Source organism: Haliaeetus albicilla, chromosome 28 (genome assembly GCF_947461875.1).
Source record: "Haliaeetus albicilla chromosome 28, bHalAlb1.1, whole genome shotgun sequence".
Taxonomy (NCBI): Eukaryota; Metazoa; Chordata; class Aves; order Accipitriformes; family Accipitridae; genus Haliaeetus; species Haliaeetus albicilla.
Window position 1 is genome coordinate 99,370 of NC_091510.1, and position 24,274 is coordinate 123,643.

General features: G+C 38.1%; 1 protein-coding gene across 1 annotated transcript in view; it reads right to left on the reverse strand.

Moving 5' to 3' along the window:
* Positions 1-24,274, reverse strand: part of UBN2 (ubinuclein 2) — a 57,579-nt gene that overhangs the window by 32,550 nt on the left and 755 nt on the right. Inside the window, exons 2-5 of the mRNA XM_069773651.1 lie at positions 19,790-19,882; positions 13,289-13,390; positions 1,821-1,958; positions 498-610 (exon numbers count right to left, since the gene is read on the reverse strand). Of these exons, the coding sequence (XP_069629752.1) occupies positions 498-610; positions 1,821-1,958; positions 13,289-13,390; positions 19,790-19,882 (446 nt within the window). The remainder of the gene's footprint in view (positions 1-497; positions 611-1,820; positions 1,959-13,288; positions 13,391-19,789; positions 19,883-24,274) is intronic.

The window sequence follows — 24,274 nt, forward strand, 5'->3', positions numbered from 1 at the left end:
TAAGACAACTTTCACTCAACGACAGTCTTCTAGAAGCCAATTAAAAAAACCACCACTTTAATCCTTCCATGCTAGCCTCAGAACTCAGGAAAGCACACACAAAGTTAGTAAGAAACATGTAGAATAATTAAGCTATGTTTATAGTTTTCCAGATTAGAAACTAAGGGATAGGAAGAAAATTATTTTTCATTAGAAGATGTAATATAAGACTTTGGGTAGAACAATGGATAATGCTTTTCATAGACTCAAAATTTCTTTTCTGTAATTTGTCTTTGGTTTATTATTCCTTGTTCAAAATTGGGGGGACAAAAAAATTAGCTTGTAGGACTTACTTATGCAAAACCCCCACAGAATCTCCAAACCCAAAATCTATTCCCTATTAATTATAGTTTAAAAATAAAATATTCTAAACAGCTGTGATAATCTTGCTACGGCACGTGACCTTGAAAGCAAACTTCATATACAATTCAGGAGTTCATCTAAAGAAACAAACCTACCCCAACTGCTTAGGAACTTTCATTTTCCGAGGCTTTTTCTCCTTTTCTGTCCCTTCATCTTTCCGCTTGCGCTTCTTCACTCCACGATCTTCGCTTTCTTTTAACTTTGCTATCTACAAAAGAGATCAAAAAAAGGACGATGGTTCTTCCCTCCTAAAGGACTTTTACAGCAAGAAACATTTAGTTTTCCTTACACTTTCCAATTCAGAGCCAGGAAAATACCTCAATGTGCACAAAGGCAAACAGTACCACTGGATTCCTAGCAGCAATTGGAGTTACTGACAAGTCTTAATCTTTAATAATTTTTAAAACAGTTACTGAATTCAGAGTTTTCAATAAGAAAAATACTTTAAGGCACCTGCAGACTGATGCCCAGCCAGTATGAGCAACGGTCACCTTAGAAGACCGAATCCCCCCCCCTTCTTCTTCTGCTACCACAGTTTCATTGCTGAGTATGAAGTTACATCATATGGAGTATCTTTTTGGCCAATTCAGATCAGCTGTCTCCCCTCCCAAGCTCTTGCTAATCCCTAGCTTACCTGCTGGTGCAGGCTAGGGAAAAAGAAACCCTTCACACTGCAAAAATTACTCAGCAAGAGAAAACTTTGGTGCGTTATCAACATTATTTTAGTCACAAATCCAAACCATAGCACCACAAGAGGTGCTATAAAGAAAGTTAACTCCATCCCAGTCAGATCCAATACTAGAACCTTAAATTTATGTTAAATTTAAAGAATTATAGAGCAGGAAAGGACATCAGAAAGCAGGAAGTTCTTGGAATGGCATGGAACTCATGAATATCATATGCAAATGTGTTCACATTGATCATAACCTGCCAAAGTACATAGAACAGCAAGCTGTTTGGGAAAGACTGTACATATACTTTTTATTATAGCTATTCTTAGCGCTGAGTTTATTTTAACAGATGTTTTGTTTAAGTATTATTCTAAATATTAGGAAAAATTTTAAATTATGCAAGCTTTGTGCAAAATCATAAAAGCAGTGTTGGAAAATTTTTCTTATCTCATAAAATAAAATTCCTCTAAAATTACAGAATCAACTGTCACTTCAAGATGGATGGACACAACTTGTTAGCTTGCCTAAACAGACAGTTAGTCTTACAAGACTGGACAGCCTGTGGACATCCCGAGTTATTTCCAGAATGCTAATACCTAACCCCCAAACCAGAAAATGCAGTAAAACAGCACTGTGCATCATTCTGCTTTCAGCCTCTTCATCTGTGCCATTCTAAGCGTATCAAGTATTTACCAGTGTCCGCCTAGCTGTAAGTTCTGTATAAAAAGCATAATTAAAATCACTCACTTTAGGTGGCCTATGCTTTTTGTCTTCTGCAAAGTCTTCATCCTCTGAGTCAGATGCCTGGCGGAACTGCAGTGTACCAGTGTTGATATAAAAGCCTCCATATTTGGTTGTCAGGGATGCAGGAACCAATTCATCATACTAGGCAGGAAAAGATGAGTTTATCAGCATTTCTTAATATAATGAGTATGTTTTTCATTTACCAGTCCCTACACATGAAAAATTATATACAAGTTCACAGCACATCTTACTAGAATAGAAACAGGATAGTAATGCTATTGAAAACTTACTGGCCAAGGCACAGAATATTAATATCATAGAATAACCTTTCTGCTTTCAAAACAATGCCCTTTTTTGGGAAGAAAAGACAGGATTACAGCATTAAAAGTACTGAAGCTTTCTGAGGATGGGGACAGAGGCGATCCCCTCCCGAGGAGAGAAGGGGGGAGGGGGGGAAGGCCAAACCGTTTTAAAATTTTTTTCCCCAATAATTTTTCTCTGAGAGCATGTTACATTATGGTAGATGTTAAATCTCAAGATCCATAAAGCATATGAAGAATGATATACCACCTGCCTATGAGCAACTTCACTTGACTGTTCAATGGTTGTTTTTGTCCAGGAAGTAGGCAGGCACATAATGAATTACTTGTTTTCATCTGCAACAACCTTACAGGCATACCAGCAACATCACTGATTGAAAACAAATTTTGTACAAAAAAACCCCAACCCTGCCTCTACTGATTATAAGTTTTAAGCTTCATACTTCTGTTGAATATCCTTCAATGTTATGAGACAATGTGCGGTTCAAATTACCTTCTGTTAGTCACATGCTTTTACCACAGGCCCATTAAGTTATCTTTAAGTGATAGCTACAGTTATTTCCAGAACCTATTTCTTCCATATTTTCGAAAAAGATGACAGTCTGAACAATCACTATATTGCAGTGGAAGAAGTCTATATCAGAATTTTACGGAACTGGATGTTATATCCAGGAAATAGGACTGAAGATAGTAGAGACTTCTTTGTAAATTAAGCGTAAAAAAACCTTTTCAGATTATATGCTTGGTTTCATTGACTGCCACAGTTTTCATTAATACCCATCTCCACAGTGCACTTGACATGTTCAGATGTTCCAACACATGCTACATTTCGTACCAACTCTAACCACAGTGCCCTGCTCAAAAACCTACTTCTCTTACAAAGTTCTCTGAAATTTTCTTTTGTTAAAAATGCTATCCCAGACACGACAAACTTAGTCACAGTATCTGTTAGCTTATTTACCATTTTAGGTGTTGAATATGACATTGCCTTTTACACAAATACCACAATGCCAGGATTTGTTTTGTTGAAAGTCAGATATATTCTCACCCTGTTTAGACAGTTTTAAAACCACAAAAGGTTTCAAACTCTTATACACACTTCATTTTGAAAAGCACTTAATATTTATGAAGAAATTTCCAAGTTAGAATTACTAAGCTGTATCTCAAAAATATTGAAATCCAAAGACATAGGGAAAGTGGTCAATATTAAGTATAGTGGAAGACAATACTAATTCCATTGTTTCATGACCAGCAGCCTCCTCAGAATGAATACTCCTGAAGTATTACCAGAAAACTGTTAATCGCTAGGAAATATCTTGTTAATAAACTCTCAAAAAGGCTGAGAGGATGAATAGATTCATTCTGGCTCTATACATAAGTATCAGCAAAGCAAGCCATGGAAGTGTTTGCAAGAGAACTGAGGGAGTATTGCCTTGACAATGCCGATATCACTACACAGAAGCACAATGTTGTACTGAACTACTCTGAATTCGAACTACCACTCTTAGTTTTCAAATACTGAAAATTCTAAGGTGGTGCACTTAATAAGCAACAAATACCGTTACGGAAGCTATAGTCTGTCTGGAAGCATAAAAACAGAATGCCTGAGACACAGACCTGCCAACAAAGATAAGGAGGAAGCATTTACAGGACCTAGAAAGCGTTAGAAAAGTACCAGAAAGACACAGTAACAGCACAATCAATTTTTGCCTTTCTTCTGAAAGAAAAGGTAGGATTTTGACACACCTCAGAGGTATGCACTCTGGCAGAGGAAAAAGTAAATTTTGAGTTACAGCTGCAAGCAATAAATGTTTGGTAGCACAGCCAAACAATTAAGAATTAAGATACTTGACAAGGAAACAATGTGTTTGTTATTTTGAAGTTTGAACCAGCAGGCCTTCCACTGCATGTCTGTTAAGACAGAATTCAACAGGGTGAATAAATTAATAGGCAGTTTTAAGAGCCACAACATTAACTGAAGACTTGAGATCACCTACATGAAGGGAACACACAATAGTGCAAAGTGGAGTGTCAGCTACCAGCTTATTTCTACTCCCCTGCATGCCATGCAAAATATACTGAAGATAAAATGGTTTAAGAACCAAAAAGTCTGGGCTACCGAAAGCATTAAGACAAGAAGAAGAGTCATCCAGAAGAAGAGTTATCCAGGAGAGGAAAACAGTAAATGTATACTTCAACAAGGAAGCTGGTGAAAGAGCGTGAACTGGAGACCTATGTGGATTTGATCTAAATAAGTAGTTAGAAATTTCTAGGAGTCATCACCTTTTATCTTCCTGGAATGGAAGGCTTAACAAGCAGTACAGTAAGACAGGAAGGGAAAGGAGAAATGGTGACAGGATCTATGAAATACCCTAAGATCATACAAGAGATAGCACAAGAAAGCAGGAGAATCTAGTAACTGGACAAAATGAAAGCAGACTGCCTTAGTTGTGGACTTGTCATTCATTTTAAGAGACCAGGACGATCACACAAAGTAGGAGGTGCAAAGTAAACTTGAGTGGAGACTGGGTAAGAATTTCAGAGAAATTGATGTTTTTCCACAGCTCTCAGAACCAGCTTCATTACATACAAGGAAAATGAAAGGGAAAGAAAATAAATTATTATCCATAGTGCTTAATAGACAGAGCAGGCATCTCCCTTTTGAGCTGACAGGGTGTGAACTGAATTGGTGAGGTTGGGGCAGAACAGGATCAAAACAGAAGAACACAGTAGTTGCCAAGTTTGAAGGAGAAAGCACATGGTCAAAGCTGTGACCATTATCATAAGAAGTGAAGAACGAGTAAAGGGAAACACAGTAAAGACTTGGCTGCAGAGCAGTAAAGGAAGTCCTGGAAAACACACACAAGAAAAAGTAAGGATTAAAGACAGTCCACAAGTGAGGAAGGCATGAATCACAGCAGATTATTAGAATGATCAACATGCTATGTGGCACAACTCCATAGGAACAAGGCAAACAGGTACCCCCTCCTTTGAGGTAAGCTTACTATTTTCTAGCACCCTAACGGAACAGAAAATTTGAATATGATTGTATAAGATATTGGCAACAGCTAGATTAAACTTAATTTTAAAGTTTCTTCAGGACGCTCAGTGAAAGGGAACATGGTTCTTGCAACTTCTAAATCTTCTGATTAATTTTTTTCAAGACCTTTGCTTTGCACTAGCTTTTTCTGCATATGAAATCACAAAAATGATCCTATTAAGGCAAATAGTTTAAGCCCTTTGTTCTGCTCTTCCTTATACATTCCAAGACTGAGAATTAAAATTCTAAGACCTACGAACAGACCGGACTTCATATATAATTGACTCCTGTGAACACAGATTTGTCCCATAAAAGATAATGGAATCATTCTGCAGATAACAAAATAAGACCGATATATTTTCTGATCATCTAAAAGCAGATCAGTATGTAAGTTATTTTAAACTACTATCCTTGAGCTACATTACTATGCTTCTAGTGCCACTAATCTAATTAAATGTTTAGGTGTGAAAGATAATTTAGTTGTTTTTTTTTTTTAAATAAGTTAACCAGTTTCAACTTCATTATTTTACCACGAAAACCAGTGACATTTTATGTATTATACCAATTTAGTTCTGAAATCCAGACCCACAGTACATAGCAGTATCTTATATTAATATTGTCTACTCTTGTGTTCAGGTATTTATTTTGACCATGATCCTCCTCATGCAGCTCCATTCCAGACAACAACCTATACTGTAAAAGTACACATGTGAAAAGGCTTTTTAACACTCCTGTATTAAGTCCTGGAAATGAGATTTCCTGCAAACATATCCAAGTGTTTTAAGAAATGTAGCCTGTACGTTATTTGTTGTGAAACTGCTGTTATTTAAATAAAATATAAGAAGGGATCATTTTTGTTCCTTGTGCAGTTTATTTTTGAGATGGCTCTAACCAGCTTGGGGAAGGGAGCTGTTTACTTTTGATCATCATTAGCCCACTGAATCAAGTCAGCTACTGAAGTTATGTCTAATATGGTTGCTTCAGCCAAATGGACTGAATATCCATACAGTTCACTACATACTTCAAGATACTTCAAACATAGTTAATCTCTATGCTTCTTAAAGACACAAAGAACTGAAATGCACTCTTTAGCTTTGCTATCCTTTAAGGATAAGTCTTCAAACAAAAAAACCAGAACTATCTTTCCAAAAAATAGCGTAACAGAATATACAATGAAATCCTGAACAACGTTAAGGGGTAACAATACATTGCTTTTCTAATCCAAGACTACATCAAAGAGCAAGCAGAAAGAGCTCTCCCATGGTAAAGAAGGTTCCTCTTCCAAAATGCATAGAAAAGTTGTTTTGGTGGGTTGGTTTTTTTTTTTAATCCTGGGGCAAAGGACAGCTGGCGAAGCACAAGAGAAAAAAGCGTAACAGACTATTAAATAATGATATAATACCTGGCTCAGGGTAGTCTACACTAGGATAGGATAGTCTCCTAGGAGAATCCTAGTGTAGTAGTCAGGATATTACAATCCATCAGCCTACCAGAGCACCTTGAGAGAAGTACCAGTATCTGTATATTGCCCTGTTTTGTTCTCACCACAACTACCACCTTTTAAACCCTTCCACCAGTCACCAGAGTCAAGCTATTAGCTTAAGTGACCTTCAGTGCAATGAGATGACATTCTTACTGCCTTGAAAATATTTTAGCCCAAGTTATAAGATGTATGGCCACTCATATGACCACCTTTATTTGTTCAATCTATTGTTTCAGAGATTGAGCTCTGACCCACAATGAAAATATAGTTCAGTGTTTTTATTACAAACAAATATGCAATGTATTACTTAACCTCTCCAGGTTTCATGTTACAGAATTACTAGAAGATTCTGTAGAAAAAAGTTAGGCTTTCCTTTTCCAAGAGCAGACTTACCATAGGTGGCACTTAAGACAAATGGTCTTGTCAAAGATCTGTTATTTTGGCATGTTATAAACCCCCCTTTATATTACATTAACAATCATATTGTTTGTGTATTTTTTTGAAAACACTTAAGTTCCTTGTGCTGCTTACATGAATTCATCTACTCATGAAGAATTGTTGATCCTAGGGCAGGACCTACCCCTCTAGCAGCTCAGATTACTCTGAAAAGTGATTTTGTGCTCTTCAAAAAATTAAATTTAGCAAAAAGAAGTTGCTACACCTATTATCATTATTAGTACTTAATTATTTTATTTCTTACTCGTACATTCTTGATGTACACAAATTTAAACAATAGTACTACAAAGGCCAGATAGAAGTCTCACTTTTTTTCAAGTACCTATGCAGATGCTGAATTTTCAGTTTCCCAGTTGTCTCACTGAGGTGATTAAATACACGAGCAGCCCTAAACTAGCTGGTTGAAACCTAGGCCAGAACACAGAATTAAAAAAAAAATAAAAATAAGAAATTACTTATTCCGTCCTAGAAAAGGATATGATATCTTACAGAAGGAGCAAGAGAACATTACTGTTGCAAACATCAGACTTGTTCTGCAAATTCAACTACCTTTGTCCCTCTAGCCATAACAGTTCTTGTATTAGAGGACTGCTGGGTACATAGTTTAAACATGTCTGTTCGGCATTAAGCAGAACAGTATCTGCTTTATTTGTTTGGTACTCCACCACTTTACACCTTTATTTATCTTGGGGTGAGGAGGAATACAAAGCAAAGAATCTCCTAATCAAAATTTGCCCTTGTATTCACTCAAATGCATATGACACGTCAGGTGCCAATTGGCAGATCTACCCTGAAGACACCCAGGAAGCATGCATGCAAGACATCTCTTATTAAAGGTGACCTGGTACACTCAGCTAAGTGAGCACTATTCCTCAACCACGGAACTTCCAAGACTGGGCAAAGTGACAATGAACAAGGAAGGTGGACCAGTAATATAAACACACAAATCCATAGCCAATGAAGCAGCTAGTAAATGAATCTCTTAAAAAAAAAAAAAAAAGAGGGAGCACTTTAATGCACCCTCATGTATTCAGTGTGGATGAGGTTTGTGATAGAGGTCTACAAAGGCAGCTTTTTCCACATGAAAAATGCAATGATAAAATTATCTCTCAATCCATTGTGAAAGTATGTTTAATAACAGATCCTACGTAGCATTTTTCTGTATATGCATCTAATATTGGCAGGTTGATAGGGTTTTTTTGTGTTTGGTTTGTTGTTTTTTTTAAAGATGTTTATCTTTCTCAAGCAACAACACTGCCACCCTCCATAGCTATGCATAAAACAAGTTCTTTTGAGTAGGAAGGATGAGAACAAGTTGGCCTAAAACAATATCTGGCCCAGAACCCCACAAAAAAGTTAAACATTACCATCAGCCCACCAAGCTCTGCCATTCCCCAAGCAGATACCATTCTCAGTGGGAAAGAGCATCTCAGATATTCAAGAGTCTTGAGCAAGCTGCTCTTACTGGCAATCCATCAGCTTCAAGTTTTAGATCACAACAGCACGAACTCTTGAGGGGAAGGCAGGGTGTGAGAAGACAATATTAAATCTATCACACCTTTCATAAACCTGGAAATTACAAGATGAAGTAAACCAAATTTATCCTGAGAATGTGTGAAAACTCTATATCATAACACAGCATTTTTGCAAATATTAAGCCCTTAAATTATGGAAAGTATCCTAGGGAACCCACATAGAAAGGCCTACTCTTTTACCAACGTGCTTGGAATTACTAAAATCAACATACAATCCTTGAAAGGCTGTGTTTTAAGAGGATCTGAGCTCTTGAGGCAAGATGTAGCTAAAGAAAAAAAAGGTTTTCGTTTAACTTGAATTATCTGTTTTGGAGAAACTTTCCCCGTATGAGAAACCATTGGTAGGCTAGTTTTCTCTACCCAGCAGCACAGGACTCTTACACCAGTGTTTGGAAGGCTGCTGTGGAACCATGAATATAGTAGACTGGGTTAAATACTGACATGGGGCTCCAGGTGTCTGAAGTACTGAACTGCATGCTTCCCATTGCTCTTGGCATTCATGTTTTGCTTCAGTTTCTGTCAGCGTGACTACCTGGTATCGCTGCTTTGAAAGACAGCTTGCACTGCTTACAGATTTCTAGGTGGAATTGTTCTTCCTCTGCATTCATCGACCCAACATGGGGAAGGTGCTAGCTGGTCTTTGTTTTAGATGTGCAAGTCTTACTACCTCTAAGTATGAGAAAATTGCATACTTTTTCACTAAGCACCATGTATTACTTCAGATCCCTGTTCTATATCACATAGCAGAAAGCACTGTATTCCCCCGGAATCTCTATCTATATAAAGCTTACATTGTCAGGAAGGTATTCAACCAACCAAATATTCAGGGGTCATTACAAGAGCAAGTAGTCCAGCCAAACCAGGCTGATATGCACACGTATGCATATGTGTGCATGCAGGAAAAATAGAGGGGAAGCGGAAATCTACAGGAATACCATTCCACAAAGAATGTAGTTCTGGGCAGTTTACACTATAGCAAAACCTATTGTCAACATCAAAGCAGTAGAAACACTGAGGAGGGACAGTTTTCTTTGCAGGTTGTGAACATTTTGTGTATTACTACCATAGAGGTCCGTTAAGATAAGCAAAGATTAGGACTTGCCATCAGACTAACCGCTACATAGTGGTTAGAAACAATAGTAAGATGGTCTTGATTTACTTTTTTTTTTCTGGAATGAAGAGTTCACAACCCACTGACTACAGTCAAAATGCTCAACCCAGAAATATCTGCTGTATAGACTGAAGCATGGATTTCCCACTTGCCTGCAATTGCATTCAGAAAGGAAAAGCCACTTCTTCCAAACAGGACCAGCTAAAACTTTTCCAAGGAGGATAGTAAAAAAACTGAACAGCATAGGTACCAGATATAGCCAAAGCAAACAGCAACCTGTAACTTATTCGGAGACAAGTCTGGAGGAAGATGGGAGGTAGGAATTGACTGTGGCTCTTTGGGTAATACGTACCCAAGAACCTTTCTCCACTATTTTCCTTTAGTTGGCTTCATGCCCGAGTCCACTGAATTGCTCTTCAGGAGCCCTTACTTTTCTGTGTTTGGTAGTCACAAGGACTTTGATGATCTTAATGCAGCCATGCTGATAAAGTCTTTACTACACTGTAGGAAAGTACTGATCCTTTCCAGAGTAAACAATGAAAGCAAATCTGTAATAATCTCATGCATGGTTTTCATTTTCACAGAAGGCAAACAATGGCAATCTAGCCTACTAAACAGCCCATATTTTACCCTACTTCATCAGGGCAGGTACCAGTGCCCTCTGAGGAGTCTGACAGGAAAAATCTCTTTGCTTAGGAGAAGCTCCCTTCTATCAGCACTTTCCAAGAACCTTCCTCCAGAAAAGCATGTCCTGTTCCTGTCTGTACTCCAGCCCCATTAAAATCCACTACCTGAGAATCATGCCATTAGCACACTCCCTGCACTTGACCCTGATCTGGGCCCTCAAGAAAACAAGCAGAACAATTGCCTTCCTGGACCCCTGGAGGACACAAATGCTCTGTTACATACGCTATTTGTTATATATGCATCTATGTTACATGTACAAAATTGCTTAACTGGAAATGGATCCAAAGGAAGCAGAATTTCTTAACTCGATTACAATGCCTGCTAAAAACAGGCTTAGAGTTTTATTGGTTTGATTTCTTGATTAATATTTGATGGCATTACCTCAAAATCTGTTTTTAGAAGGAAAATCTCTCTAAAGCTATGGAATAAATCTGTTTCAGCGCCAAAGAGCTCAATATTTCTTCCACACCTGTGACAAGAAAAAGGACTAAAATTCTAAGAAAGCTTTCGTTATTTTTTTTTCTTCTGGGATACAGAGGGAGACAACAGGATGTCAATTCTGGAACAATTCAAGAAGCATTCATTTTTCAAGTGTTTGTGCCCAGTATATTATAGCTTTTTATGTGTAAGAAAGGATATCTTCCAAAAGGAAGTCAGTCCAGGCTGGGCCTGGCTCTGACATTTCTCAGGGTACATGGTGATTTAATAGCTGGCCACACAGAAGATGAGCAAGCCAGACATGTAGATTTTCTCTCTCCACTCCCTATTTGCATGTGAGATGGAATGAGAGGTTTTGTTGAACTTAACTCCTACATTACAGGACCCTTAAGCTCTGCAACAGCAACTTAGACTGCAGCTGGCACACAGTGCATTTTTTTTTCCTTCTTTTCTGCATAGAAATGGGGTTAAAAGCAAAACAGAGATGGCCTCTCGCTAGTCTGTATTTGTAATGCAGACACAAGGCATAACGATTTGTTCAGAAGAGCAATCTTTAGAGAATACACCATTCTCCCCAATAGCTTCCACAGCTACCACATGATGCAACCATCTGGTCCTCTAACAACTGCCTTTTGTATGTTCTTACAAGGAGTCTGGCAAGGGGTATCAGAAGCAAATGCTCCTGCAAATCTAAGGGATCTGCTGCTGGTAATAACAGCAGCACTGGAAGGAGGCACAGTGTGAGAAGTACTCCTACACCAGTGAGCGTTCAACCCTGATAGACTCACATACATCTTTGATAGAGACCTGTACTACGAGTACTGAAAGTTATCCGAATCACATATCAGATCTGTGATAGGTCACAATAAATCCAGAAGAACCAAGATACAACTTGGGTCCTGTATCATAAAGTTTCAAAACTGAGGATGATTAACTTAAGCAACAGTGAGAAACCAGATAAGCCTATAGGCTCAACTGGTTTCTCAGCAGGAGTGAAGCACATCTGTTCTTACTAAGCTGAAGATCAGAATCTGACCTTTGGAAAGGACATACCAAGGCACAGGCCCCAGTATTGTTCCAGCAGCACAACCAGAAGTTGAGGGATAATGACAGGACAGCTTAATATTGGCAAGTTCAACAAAAATTTTAATCTAGGCTAAGAAAGGACAAATTAATACAAGCCACAATAAGCATCAACAGCAAACTCACTTTTCACCCAACTTGTTCACATGCCTTCAGACCTAGTTCAAAAACTAACAACACACAGATAAGCTCAGCCTGCCATCCACTGTGGTTAAGAGCTGAACTTCTTTTGCTCAAGGTATCAGTTCTGCAGCATGCCTTCTGTGCACCTCACACAGTTCTTAAGAGCAATATTCATTGCAACATCTATATGCTAGAACCTCACAGCTCAGTGTTCACAGAAGCTCTTTACAAAGTTTTGTAATTTCCCAGATCTACTACCACATCACTTCTGTGGTTTTCTTACTCTTTTCTCACAACTCCTTTTCATCATCTTTCCTCTCCCACTCAAACTTTTAGCTCCCTCCTCTTCAGAGGAGCAGATCATTGCTGCTTTGTCTAGTGTTACTCAGCAGGAGGAAACTGAAGGCTGGCTAAAGTGTCAGGTGTTTTTTGTTGGGGTTTTTTTTGTTCATTTTTACTTGACTACAAACAGCACACCTACTTCTTCCTGACATCTAATAAAGGAGAATTACAGGAGGTCTCCAAGTTTTTGTATTATCCACTCTCTCTTCCAAGCTTCTTCCTCATTTTCCTAATTTCATGTATCACCTCTAAGATGTCTTCAAATGCCCGCTTATAAGCCTCTTGATATCCCTGATACTACCTGCACCTAACTAATGCCTTTTTCTTTTACCTTGAGATGTGCTTTCATTTCTGAAATACATTCAGACCAAGTAAGATGTAATATCCTGCTGTTTAACCAAGCTGTTTTATCTCAAATTTTTCAGACCTATTTGGTGAATATTTAGAATAACCATCCTATTCTTAGTGGTTGTTAAGAGCAGAATAGCTTCGTGATCTAATGCAAGAAATCTAACACCAGTAATCTTCTAACAATCCAGACAGCTAGTACAAGAAACTAAACAAAGCCAGTGTAATTTCAGTCCACAGTAAATGAAGGGCACAAAAAAATAATTTAGTTTCTAAAGCTGGAAAATTATGGGATATAACAATAGCTTTCTTAATTCTTGCCATGCATAATGATACCTGAATAAGACTACAAATACAGTCATTCGTTGGATTCCCAAAGTAGTATGCCCTTTGGATCCCTACCAGTTATACATGGGCACAAAGTGTTTTCCCTTACCTTTCTTCTTTATCAAAAAAATAAAACATTGTCTTATTTCTCCTTGCTGCTTTGATGAGGCTTACTTACCGCTTCAGAATTATCAATGAAAGGGTCTGTTTCATCATAACCATAACCTATATCAATTAGATCCTGCAGGCGATCCTTCCGATGTTTGTGGGGCTTTCCACCCTGAAAACAAAGCAAGTGTTACATCATTTGGGAAACAGGGAAGCAAGATATTAAAATCTGTAAAACATAAGGCATTGGAAGGATGAACACTCAGGGAATTAGCAGTTTTGCTTTCTTGGATGCTTCCTTGAAGATGGTCTAGGTGACTAATAAAAACTTTCACAGGAATGAGCTCTGGCAAACATGCTTTACCATAGCCTTACCAGAATCATCCCTGAAAAGTATTCACTAGCCAGCTGCTTTCTGCATGACCAAGATCTTCCTAACGTTTCCTATTTAGAGATGTTTCACTGTCCTATGTTTTTAAAACACAGTGATAGGACTGTTAGTGATAGAAGGACTGGGATAATTTAGAAAGTGTTAAGTTTTCCAGTATGTTACAGAGTCGTTACAAAGGAAAATACCGATAGTCTAGCATTCAGTAAAGTGTTTCCCCATGGAAGAAGGACTGCTTCTCTACAGAAAAGAGAAGTCTAAATCAAAAGAGCAAAATATTGATCTGGTACTTGCAGATATGCTGTCTACGATTTTTCAAGAAGTTACAGTATTCATATGACATAACTGAAGGAAAACATATTAAGATAAAATCCTTTGAAATGCAAGAGCTGTCACCTCAGTTGATAGGACCGGGCACAAAATGGTTACTTGAGTAACTTAATGCCAGAAGCTGCATCACGGACTGTGGGCTCACTTACCTCCAGGAGACAGTAAACTTTATTTTAACCCGCAAGTACTTTTCTCATGTCAAAGTTTTATTTTTAAATCAAGTCAAGTAAAAACTGACACCCTGCTCAAACATCCAGGGAATCTAAACTTAGTTGTACAAATGGGAATCTGCTTAGGATAAGGCCTAGTTTTCAAACTCCCATATGTTGTCAAAATTGTCAATATAAAAGTCTTAAAAGATAAAATTCTCCAAAAGGCACCACCTTCACTAAAATTATAACCAGTGTTCTTCGATGAATTTGAGAAGACTTGCTCCTGAAGCTTCTTTGCTTTGCTACTCTACTGTTCTAAGCATGTTTAGAATGAGTCTTTTCAATTGTGACATCCAAATATCACAACCCACTCGTTACTATGAGTATGCAGGCACTGTTCAAAGGTTTCATCCTTGCTCTTTATGAGAAGCTTAAGCATCCGAACACCTCCATTTTAACAATATTTTGCAAGAATTCAAGTTTGCAACTAAGTAAAGCATGCACTCTTGCAAACAAACAGAACTCTCACAAGCATAATCAAATAAATAAATAAATTCAATAGTTCTAGGAGAAAAACCTCAAAAGTGAGTTCTGTTTTTAATTCATGTTTCCAAGCTATATTCCAGGCCTCAGATTTCCAAGCTAAGTATTCCTAACTTTTCCTATCAGTCCTATCATCCCCTACAGCCACTCATTTGGTAAGTGTCTGAATAACTGCATGTTCCCAAAACATGCAGTACTTTTTTTTCCCTTTGAAAAAAACCCAAACAAACAAAAAAACAACTATTGGATGAGAGAAGAAAAAAAAATCTTAGAGAATAAACATGGCACTTAAGAATTCTGTTTAAACTCCAGTGCAAAAGCTTGTGTATTTCCCATGATTCTGACTGAGGTGCTAGCAGGCTGTCTGAAGAATGCTACATAAACTATACTTTATCTCTACTGATCTCACTAATGTGTAATGCAATCCACCTCTGTACCACATCTCTTGCTAAGCCCAAGTAACCATCAACATCCTTGTTTCAGAGTCCAAAATCCTTTTGCAGCAATGGCTATTCTATGATTCTATGATTTCCGTGTATGGGCATTAAAAAAAAAATTTTAAAAATTCTCAATACATTCTGACTGCTTGTTATTCATAAAAACATAGTGCAAAGTTAATAACAAAAAAGAAGTCTCATAATAGCCAAATGAATAAAAGCAGGATTAAAATAGTAACCTGTATTCAGACATATGAAAAAATCTGAACCACTGTATGTAGTTAGAGAATTTCCTTCAGGCCTGGTTCTACCCAGTTTTGTTTAAGAAAGTGTGTTGAAAGTCCGTCCATATGATCAAGATGTTAAGGATACAAGACCGCAGCAGAAGAACTGAGGGGATTATCTGCATCAGTGTTTACTATGCAGCAGTTCAGGGAAGTTTCACCACTGAAGCTTTTCACCTTTCCCAAAAGAGTTCCTCCCACCTTTCTGTCCCAGAACATAAGCAGTCATACTTCAGCCAATTAAGATGTCTAGTTCCTGAGGCTGCAAATAGTATTCATGCAAGTATTCAGAAAACTCAAATATTAGTTCAACAAATTAACTGTGGCATGTAAACTAAGGCTTAAACAACCTTTGCCCAACAGGCAAAGGTGGCAAAACAGGTGGCAAATACAATGCCAGTTTTTAAAGAATCTTCCAAGGGCACAGCAGAGTCTATAAACCAGTAAACCTGATCTCTATATTGGGCAAGTTAATAGAAGTTTTAAAGAATAGAATCAGCAAGCACAAGAATACACATTCCAGGCAGGAAAGAATTTTCGTAGAAGGAAGCAGTACTTCACAAATGCTTTAAAAAAAAGGTCCAAAGATCTTCGAAGACAAGAAACTATCATGGGATAAGAGAGAAGGTCCATTCAAATTAATGTCTGGTTTGAGGCTAGGAAAGAAAGGGTAGAAATAAATATTTCATTTTGGCAAAGAAAGTAATCAGTGAAATCACCAAGGAATATGTATAAGTGAGCATAAGTCTTATGAGGAGTGGCTGAGGGAACTGGATCTGTTCAGTCTGGAGAAAAGGAGGCTGAGGGGAGACCTTTTTGCTCTCTACAACTACCTGAAGGGGGGCTGTAGTGAGGTGGGTGCTGGTCTCTTCTGTCAGGTGGCTGGTGATAAGATGAGAGGAAATGGCCTCAAGTTACAGCAAGGGAGGTTTAGGTTGGATATTAGGAAAAATTTCTTTACTGAGAGGGTTGTCACACATTGCAATAGGCTGCCCAGGGAAGTGGTTGAGTCACCATCCCTGGAGGTATTGAAAAAGTGCATAGACAAGGCACTCCAGAACATGGTTTAGTGGGCATGGATGAAGGTTGGACTTGATCTTGACGGTCTTTTCCAACCTAAATTATTCTAATTCATCCTCAGAAGCAACAGAGAGGGCTAACAGTTGTGGGGGCAGGGGAGCAGTGAGATGACAGAAATTACTTAAGATAGTAAAGAAAAAAAAAAGACAACTGAAGAATCACTGAAAAACCTCACAGTTGCTCTGAACTTCGTATGATAAATCATCAGTTGAATTCAGTATCAATAAAAGCAAGGTAATCCACACTAAGGAAGTACAACCCAAACAAGAAGAAAATACAGTGTGCTCCCAATTCGTTATGCTACTCAGGAAGCACTGGAGTTGTTACACACAGTTCTATGATGTTTGTTTAACAATCAAGAATGGTCGAAAAAGAAAAGAATTGGGACTTATGGAAAAAAGGAACAGAGAACAAAACCAGAAGTCATCATTATATCACTGATAAATCAGGGCATCCTACCATTAATATCCTTTCATTTAAAAAAAGAAATTAGAACAAAAAAGGGAACAGTAAGCCAACAAAGGATGTTTAAAGGTAAAAAACCACTGCTTCCGTACAATAACAGAATGTTAAGACACTTCAGCTGGGGAATGAAAGGGCTGAATTTACATGATAGCATCAGAATCACATGCAGCATGCGGAAGAACAGGAAATATTTCACTGTTTCTTACAATACAGAAGCTATGGAGCGCCAAGTGAACTCATCAGGTTTAAACACAAAGTGTATTTTCATACAACAGTCATCGTGGTACTCAGTGCCATGGAACACAAAAATTCAGTGAACTCAAAATGATTTGGCAAATTTATGGCAGAAAGCTGCACAAAGGGTAGTTAAACACGCAGCCTTTGGCTTTGGGAGAAATTAAGCCACAGATTGCTAGACAGGCACAGTGAAGTAATATCAATGCACACTTACTCTGTTGTACTTTCAAGTATGAGATTCCACTAGTGTCAGGGGACTATGCTACCATCCATTAGATGGACCTTCGTTTTGATCCAACAAAAATTCTTGCATTATGCACAATATCATCCAAGATTCAATATCATGTTTTTACAACACAGAGCGTCTGATTTTGTCTAGAGAATAACAGCAATCAAAAGAATGAAAATGGGAACCATTCAGAATGGATTTTTATGCTGGTGTTTAAAATGTGCAGCAATTGCAAAAAAATTCTGAATAATCAAGTAAACAAATGGTACACTAACTTTATGCATCTTGTTTTACAAAAATATATTAATACATAAGCTTTTTCTTAGTATCTGCAAGATATATCCAATACTGTATGGATTTGATTATGAGTACAGGAATTTATCTGAAACAAAGTAAAAAGCCTTCAAGGAAGACTGTTCTTCACACATCACATTTTTCAGAAGTACTACCACACGTGCTATGATTAAAAAGATTGCTTGACTTTATTTTAAATGGATATAGATAAGTAATACCTAATTAGTTTAAGGAGGATATAGTACTTCCTGAAAAACTGAAAAAACCCTCTACTACTTTCTCATACAACAAGTGATTACTTTTACACTGAAGCACTGTTGAAGAGAATGGGTATCTACTTCATGGGACCCCTGTTCTAGTTTAAGCTAAGGAGCGAACATCTCACCACAAGAATCAGAAGATGGCTGGATGTTGTCAGAAGATGTGCAATTGTACCGGGTCAGCACACAGAGATGCAATTCCCCTGAGCATGGATGCTAAGTAGAGACTGACGGTTCTTGTATTGGAAGGGAGAAAGGACAGGGAGTATCTAACACAAGAAATATTAATCCCTCGCCACCCTCCATGCTTAGTGGCCCTAACCTAGTAAACTGTTCCTTATATAGAAGGCATAGCCCTTCCAGGAATTTTGTAGGGCTGAGGGGCATAACTTATGGCAGAGAATGAAAGAAAGGCAATAAATCAGAAGTGCAAATAGTAATCGAGATACAAGCACACCATGAATTTAAACTGTTGCAAAATGATAGTTTTTGGTACTTACTGCTTTCTAATAGTTAAAAGTATCTATTTGCCCCTTTTTATGACTACTGAGCATTGAACTCTAGTTTTCCTAAGTCTAATAACACGTTTTGTCCATAAATGTACATGTTTAGCTTTGATGTATGCATAAATGTATATGTAAAATTAGATTGCTTCCACTACCACTCCCTCCTACATATATTGCTTTACATGCTCCATACCGACTTTCATCTGTTGTAGTTAAGCAACTTCATTCAGGACATTATAAAATCCTTAACTTGTATTATGGAAATGAGTCTTCTAGAAAAGTACAGTTGAAACATTTTTCTCTCATGTTCAAAAAATAATTTATCATTCAAATGAAAAGCAAACAATATTCTGGAACTGCCTTCTCAATTCACTGGGTATACTGGGTTCCGTCAATCCCTCCAAAAGGTGAAAATTTTTCTTTTCAGTTTAAGGGTTTCTTTTGTTAAGTATCACAGCTAACATGCCCTGAAATAGTAATTACTTCTACAGAATGCATGGACTGGGCACTCACAGAAGTCTGCCTTTACCAGAAAAAAAAAAAAAGCCAAATAAATCAGACAAGAAAGATTTTAATATGTATATTAATGGCAAAAGATACAAATGACTGCTCGTTTCCCTTCTTTATTATTGAGGTGCTGTATTAGTAATCCAGAATATGAACATGCCTAAGCACGATGATGAGTTTTGATTGCTAGCTCAGAATTAATCACCCAACCCTACCCATATGAATTTCTGAAGACCTGTTTGGGTGTGGTTTTAGTCAACATCTTCTGACTTCTACCTTCATTTGTTAGTGAAAGTCTCTTTATGCTGTTACCTAGTGTTGTTCAAGTCATTCATGCTACACTTTCAGGAGTCAGCAGAGTATCTTTAGGCAGCTGGCAGCTACAAGATAAACTCATCAAGCAATGACACATTATTCAACAATAACTTCCTATGGAAGCATTCCAAACTAGTCAAAGTCATGAAGATTCATCAGTATTTAGCCCAAAAAGAAGTGCTGTTCAATAGTGCACAACAGTATTACATAAAAATTCTTTCCTCCAGCACAGTATTTATCATGAATATCAACCTGCATCTATTACTCAGTTTTATTTATATAGGAAGCTTTTCCAAGAATAGCTTCACAAGCTATAACATCCTATAGACAAATCTATTTAGCAGACTTGCCTAATAAGCTTGTAGCAGCTTCACGCTGCTTAAATGAAATATAATGAGACATTCAGCTCCAAAATGTACAGAAGTCATTTGACACTACATTAGCAACCCTATTCTGGAAAAAACCCTGATGTTAATATCTCTACAGCATCATAAGTTATCATTATTAAATATTTGTATATTTTAATACAGGTACAGTAACTTACATATTTTGCCTCAAACTTCTTGGCTAGCATTTCTACTTCATGTCGCTCACGTTGTTCATCATTAAATGGGTCTTCCGAGTGAACCAATTTTTTCTGAAAAATGCAGAAGTTAAATATTCATTCCGTAAGAAACACACGTAGTGCATCTAATAAAAACCTATTAAATGTCAATGAACAATGCTCTGATGACTTAGAATTTATACTGAGTCCAAACATTTACTTTACTTACTAAAAATTAGTTTGACCCATTCAGTTATCATTCAGTTACTTTTCTTCTAATGAGAACACAAACAAAAAAGTTAAGAGAAAGACTCAGATTTATATTTTCCCAAGCATTCCACTACAACCTCAACTGAAAGTGTAAGCATAAGAGAGAACTACGGCCATTTGAGGTTCAAACAGAAAGAACCCTCTCTAAATAGAACTCCTTTTTAGTTCTACTTCCACTGGTGCCTCTCATTGGTGCTATGATCCTTCTAGACATAATACACAAGATGTACCTGGCACACTAATCAGCAGGGAAACAGCCAGAAGACTAAAAAGCTCTGTAAGTTACCACCATAACTAATGTAACTCCTTTAACTCTTGTACCATTATTTTTTTCTTCAGTAATCATAGCATAAATTCTACAAGATTGTCACTACAGCAGCCACAGGGACAACAGATTTACTATACCAGCTGTACAAATAAGCAGAAAGTACTCCCCACCTCCACTTTTTTTTTGAGAAAGATGTTTTCACTGACACAGTCAATGAACAGTAATCAAGGGTATACATAGCACTTTTTTGGGGAAATCAGGTATGGCAGAAAAATAGGGCTGCCTTCTTTAAATTAGAGTTCACATAAAATACAGTAATTGTTGGAAGGAGGGGAAGGTACTACGATGCTAAAATATGGTGGAATGGAGTTCCATTTTACAGAACTTTATGGATGGCAACTAACTTCACTGCACATGGACCACTCATCAATGAATAAATGAAGATTTATGGTAGACTAAGACAGAACAAAAAGCAACACTAAGTTCAGAAAAGCAAGATCCTTCCTCCACAGTATGAAAAGCCAATATATTGACTAAATGGTGACCAAACAACAACAAACTAGCTCAGTAGTATCAAGACCAACGTAACAAGGAAGGTAAGCTAAGCAAAACTGCAAACACCACATAATTATTTAACATTTTCTAAACTGCGTACTTAGAAAAAAAATAGCAGGGGTTATAGTTAATCCTGAAACATAAGTTAAATACATACATATTTCCTGCAGGCATAATTAAATATAAAATACTGCTCAATTCATGCAACACCATCTTCTCTACTTTTAGGTAGAAAAATCTATTCTGCATCTTCTGTGAGGCAAATCTCGTTTTTTTAACTGTGAAATGAGATGTGGTTGAGGGCAGAGCTCATGCAAAATATAGTACTTAACTTGCCTCTCTCCACCAAACTCTCGAAGCTGTTGCTGACTACCAGTTTGAGCGCTATTGGAGTCTCAAATTCAAGCAAGTTTTAGTATTGATGGTTTCTGAGGGCTCTGACGGACAGCTTTCAGACTCTGCAGTAACTTTAAGACATTACTACTTCAGCACCTCTACAGCCTGCCTGACAGAAGCCAACTTGGGCTTCTGGCTCACCCACTTTGAGTTAAGTTTTACGCACCAAGCTTCAATTACACCAACAGAAAAGAGAGTGCATTTTTACTTCTGCCAGTTTTTAAGAGGCAAATAAACTCTTCAACCACACTAACTGATTACTCACATCCAAAAACTTTACATAAATAATTCCTACCAAAAGATGAACTCTATCAACAACCCTGTCAAAGGATGTTCTCTTTATCAAGGCAAAAAAGCAGAACAAGGACAGCACGAGTTTCCAACATAAACATTTCCACTAGCTTCTGATTCAGGCTAGAAACACAAATTTCGAATAAAAAAAAAAACCAACAGAAGTTGCACTCATCCTGTCAAGTTTTGGGATTCTCTACCATTTCATTAAGAGACCTATTAAAGCAATGTTTGAAGTTCCCAGAACAGCCTGCCTCTGGAGAACCTTTCTTGGTTGCTCCAGTTTCAAGCAACACTACAAGTTAGAAAGACAAGCTCCTCATTTTGCAATGTTGAACTTTAATGGGAATAGTTATAAGGAAGTTGAGCAACTTCTTATAAGGGATAAGGAGTGAACAATAGCTTTCAGAGAACCCAATCAATCTTCACCCTACAAAAATAGTTTGCATAGCTAAGTTTACATGAACTGTTCATTTTAAACTGAATCATTACTAAAACAACAACAAATCTGGAAATCTAAAACTCCACTTGAAACCACAGCATTAACTGCTGACTAGCTACTACCTACTTGGAAAGAACAAATCTCAGATTCTGCAGAAAAGTGATAAAGGGCAGACATTTCTTGGTCAAGCTTCTTTTTAACAAGGTAGTTTTCTCTGCTGCGTTAACTGGTATAAATCACCGTAGCTATTCTACTCCACAAGCAGGATGAGTTTTCCTTTCACATCTTTTTTCTGTTTTAGGACTTTGAACAGGTTACATACCAGGGTAAAAGACTTCTGTCATCCTAAGACTCCTGCACTGTGCAGAGCAAATTGCCCTCTTGTATTTGCTTTAACTATGAAGGAACCAGCATGCACTAATTTTATTGTGGGATAAAATGTTTCACCCCCTCTCTTTTCATGCTGATTAATACAAGATTAAGTCCTCCCTCCCACATCAGAATAGCTTTTCCAGCTTCTACCATATAGCAAGCAAGAAGTTAAACTGACAGGCCAAGTACACATCAGTTTTTAAACAAGAATGAAAGTCCAAAATTCCTTTAAAAGAATCGCAATTTATGACACCATTTTACATAATCAGCCGATTGTTCCACACAGTCCAGCAACAGACAGGCCATTATGATCCTTTAGTTTCAATTGGGACTCTTACAGAGAGCTGAAAAACATACACAATTTCTTATAAAGTATTTCTATCACTATTTCTACCTTAAAAGCAGTCTCTGATCCTAATTGTACCAAAAATCCCCTCAATCAATGCTCCCCCACAGAAGACATGGAATTTGCATCAAAACTACTAAAAAAAGCCATTTTCCCCTGATTACATAATTAACATATTACCATCCTACAGAAAAAAGGCAGTTATGGAACTGGGAACTGCCAAAGGGCAAAGTCAACCTCCACATACTGAACCACTTCTAAACACTAACACAATTTTCACCTTCACACAGGAACTGCTGAGAAAGATGGCACTTCACAGAGCAGCGTGCTTATGCTACACCAGTTCAGAGGAGTCCTAACTGGCAGTGTTTGCCCACAACAGCCGTAGGACCGGATGAACAGAAGGAACCTTTTAACTTGCATCGGATCATCTCAGAGGGATTAAAATCACAGTCATCGATTTTTCCGTCTTCCACATTTTAACACAATCTAGTGTGTACACATCCCTGCTACTACAGAACAAAAAGTGAGCAGGCTGCTAAGTATAGTTACAGCATCATCATCATCACCTAGAACCACTTTGGTTCATAAAACATAAGTTTTAACAAAAAGTGAGCAGGCTGCTAAGTATAGTTACAAGCATCATCATCATCACCTAGAACCACTTTGGTTCATAAAACATAAGTTTTAACCACTCTCGAGTTTGTGCTGGATGTAAAAATCCAATGGCAATATTAGGACTGGTATTTGAGGTTTGCTTTTCTCACCAGAACTTTCGCAACCTTCTCAGTAGTAGTTACTTCCTGCCTCCCTGCCCTTCCCAAAAAGATGTAAACTTTCTCTAAAATTGTCTGTGTGCCGGAATTACGAGGAGCAATGACTATCTAAATCAAGTGCAACTTCAGTGGTATCTTCAACTTGCTGAGTGGCTTAAGTGTGACCAGCTTAAAGACATGCATCTCTCCTTCCTACTTGAACACTGGGTCCTGTTGATTGGCTAATGATGCTCGCTTCTTAAAGTTGTCTGCACATGCTTTCCTCCTTACAAACCAAAAATAGTTCGAGTACCAGATATCTTCCGGTTGGGAGGAATAAGAAAAGGTAAAGTCCTTCTCCCCCCTCCCCCCCCGAATGAAGTTCTAACAGGTGAGGCTATAGTTTCAACAACATTAACTCTCATTCATCCCTGCCCGCCCCCCCCCCCAAAGACTGCAGAAACTCCTCTCCAAGTCTGCTAATGCTCACTTCACTGCTTCTCAAGGCTCGCAGCAGAGCCGGGCTAATAACTCTTCATTTGCCTGCCCACAGCCTACAGACTATCCGGAAAACAGACCGGCGCGGTAACAGTTTCGTTCAGCTGCCAGAAAAAGCTCCCGGGAAGGGGGGAGGGATGCAACACTACCGCTCCCCAGGCGGGCACAGTGAGGTAGGGTAAGCTGGGCACAAGCCACTGGCGCTCCCCCGGCCCTGCTCGCAGCAAACGCCGGGAGCCCTCGGCCGGCGCAGGGACGACAAGCGCGGAGCCTCCCCTTCCCCCCCCACGGG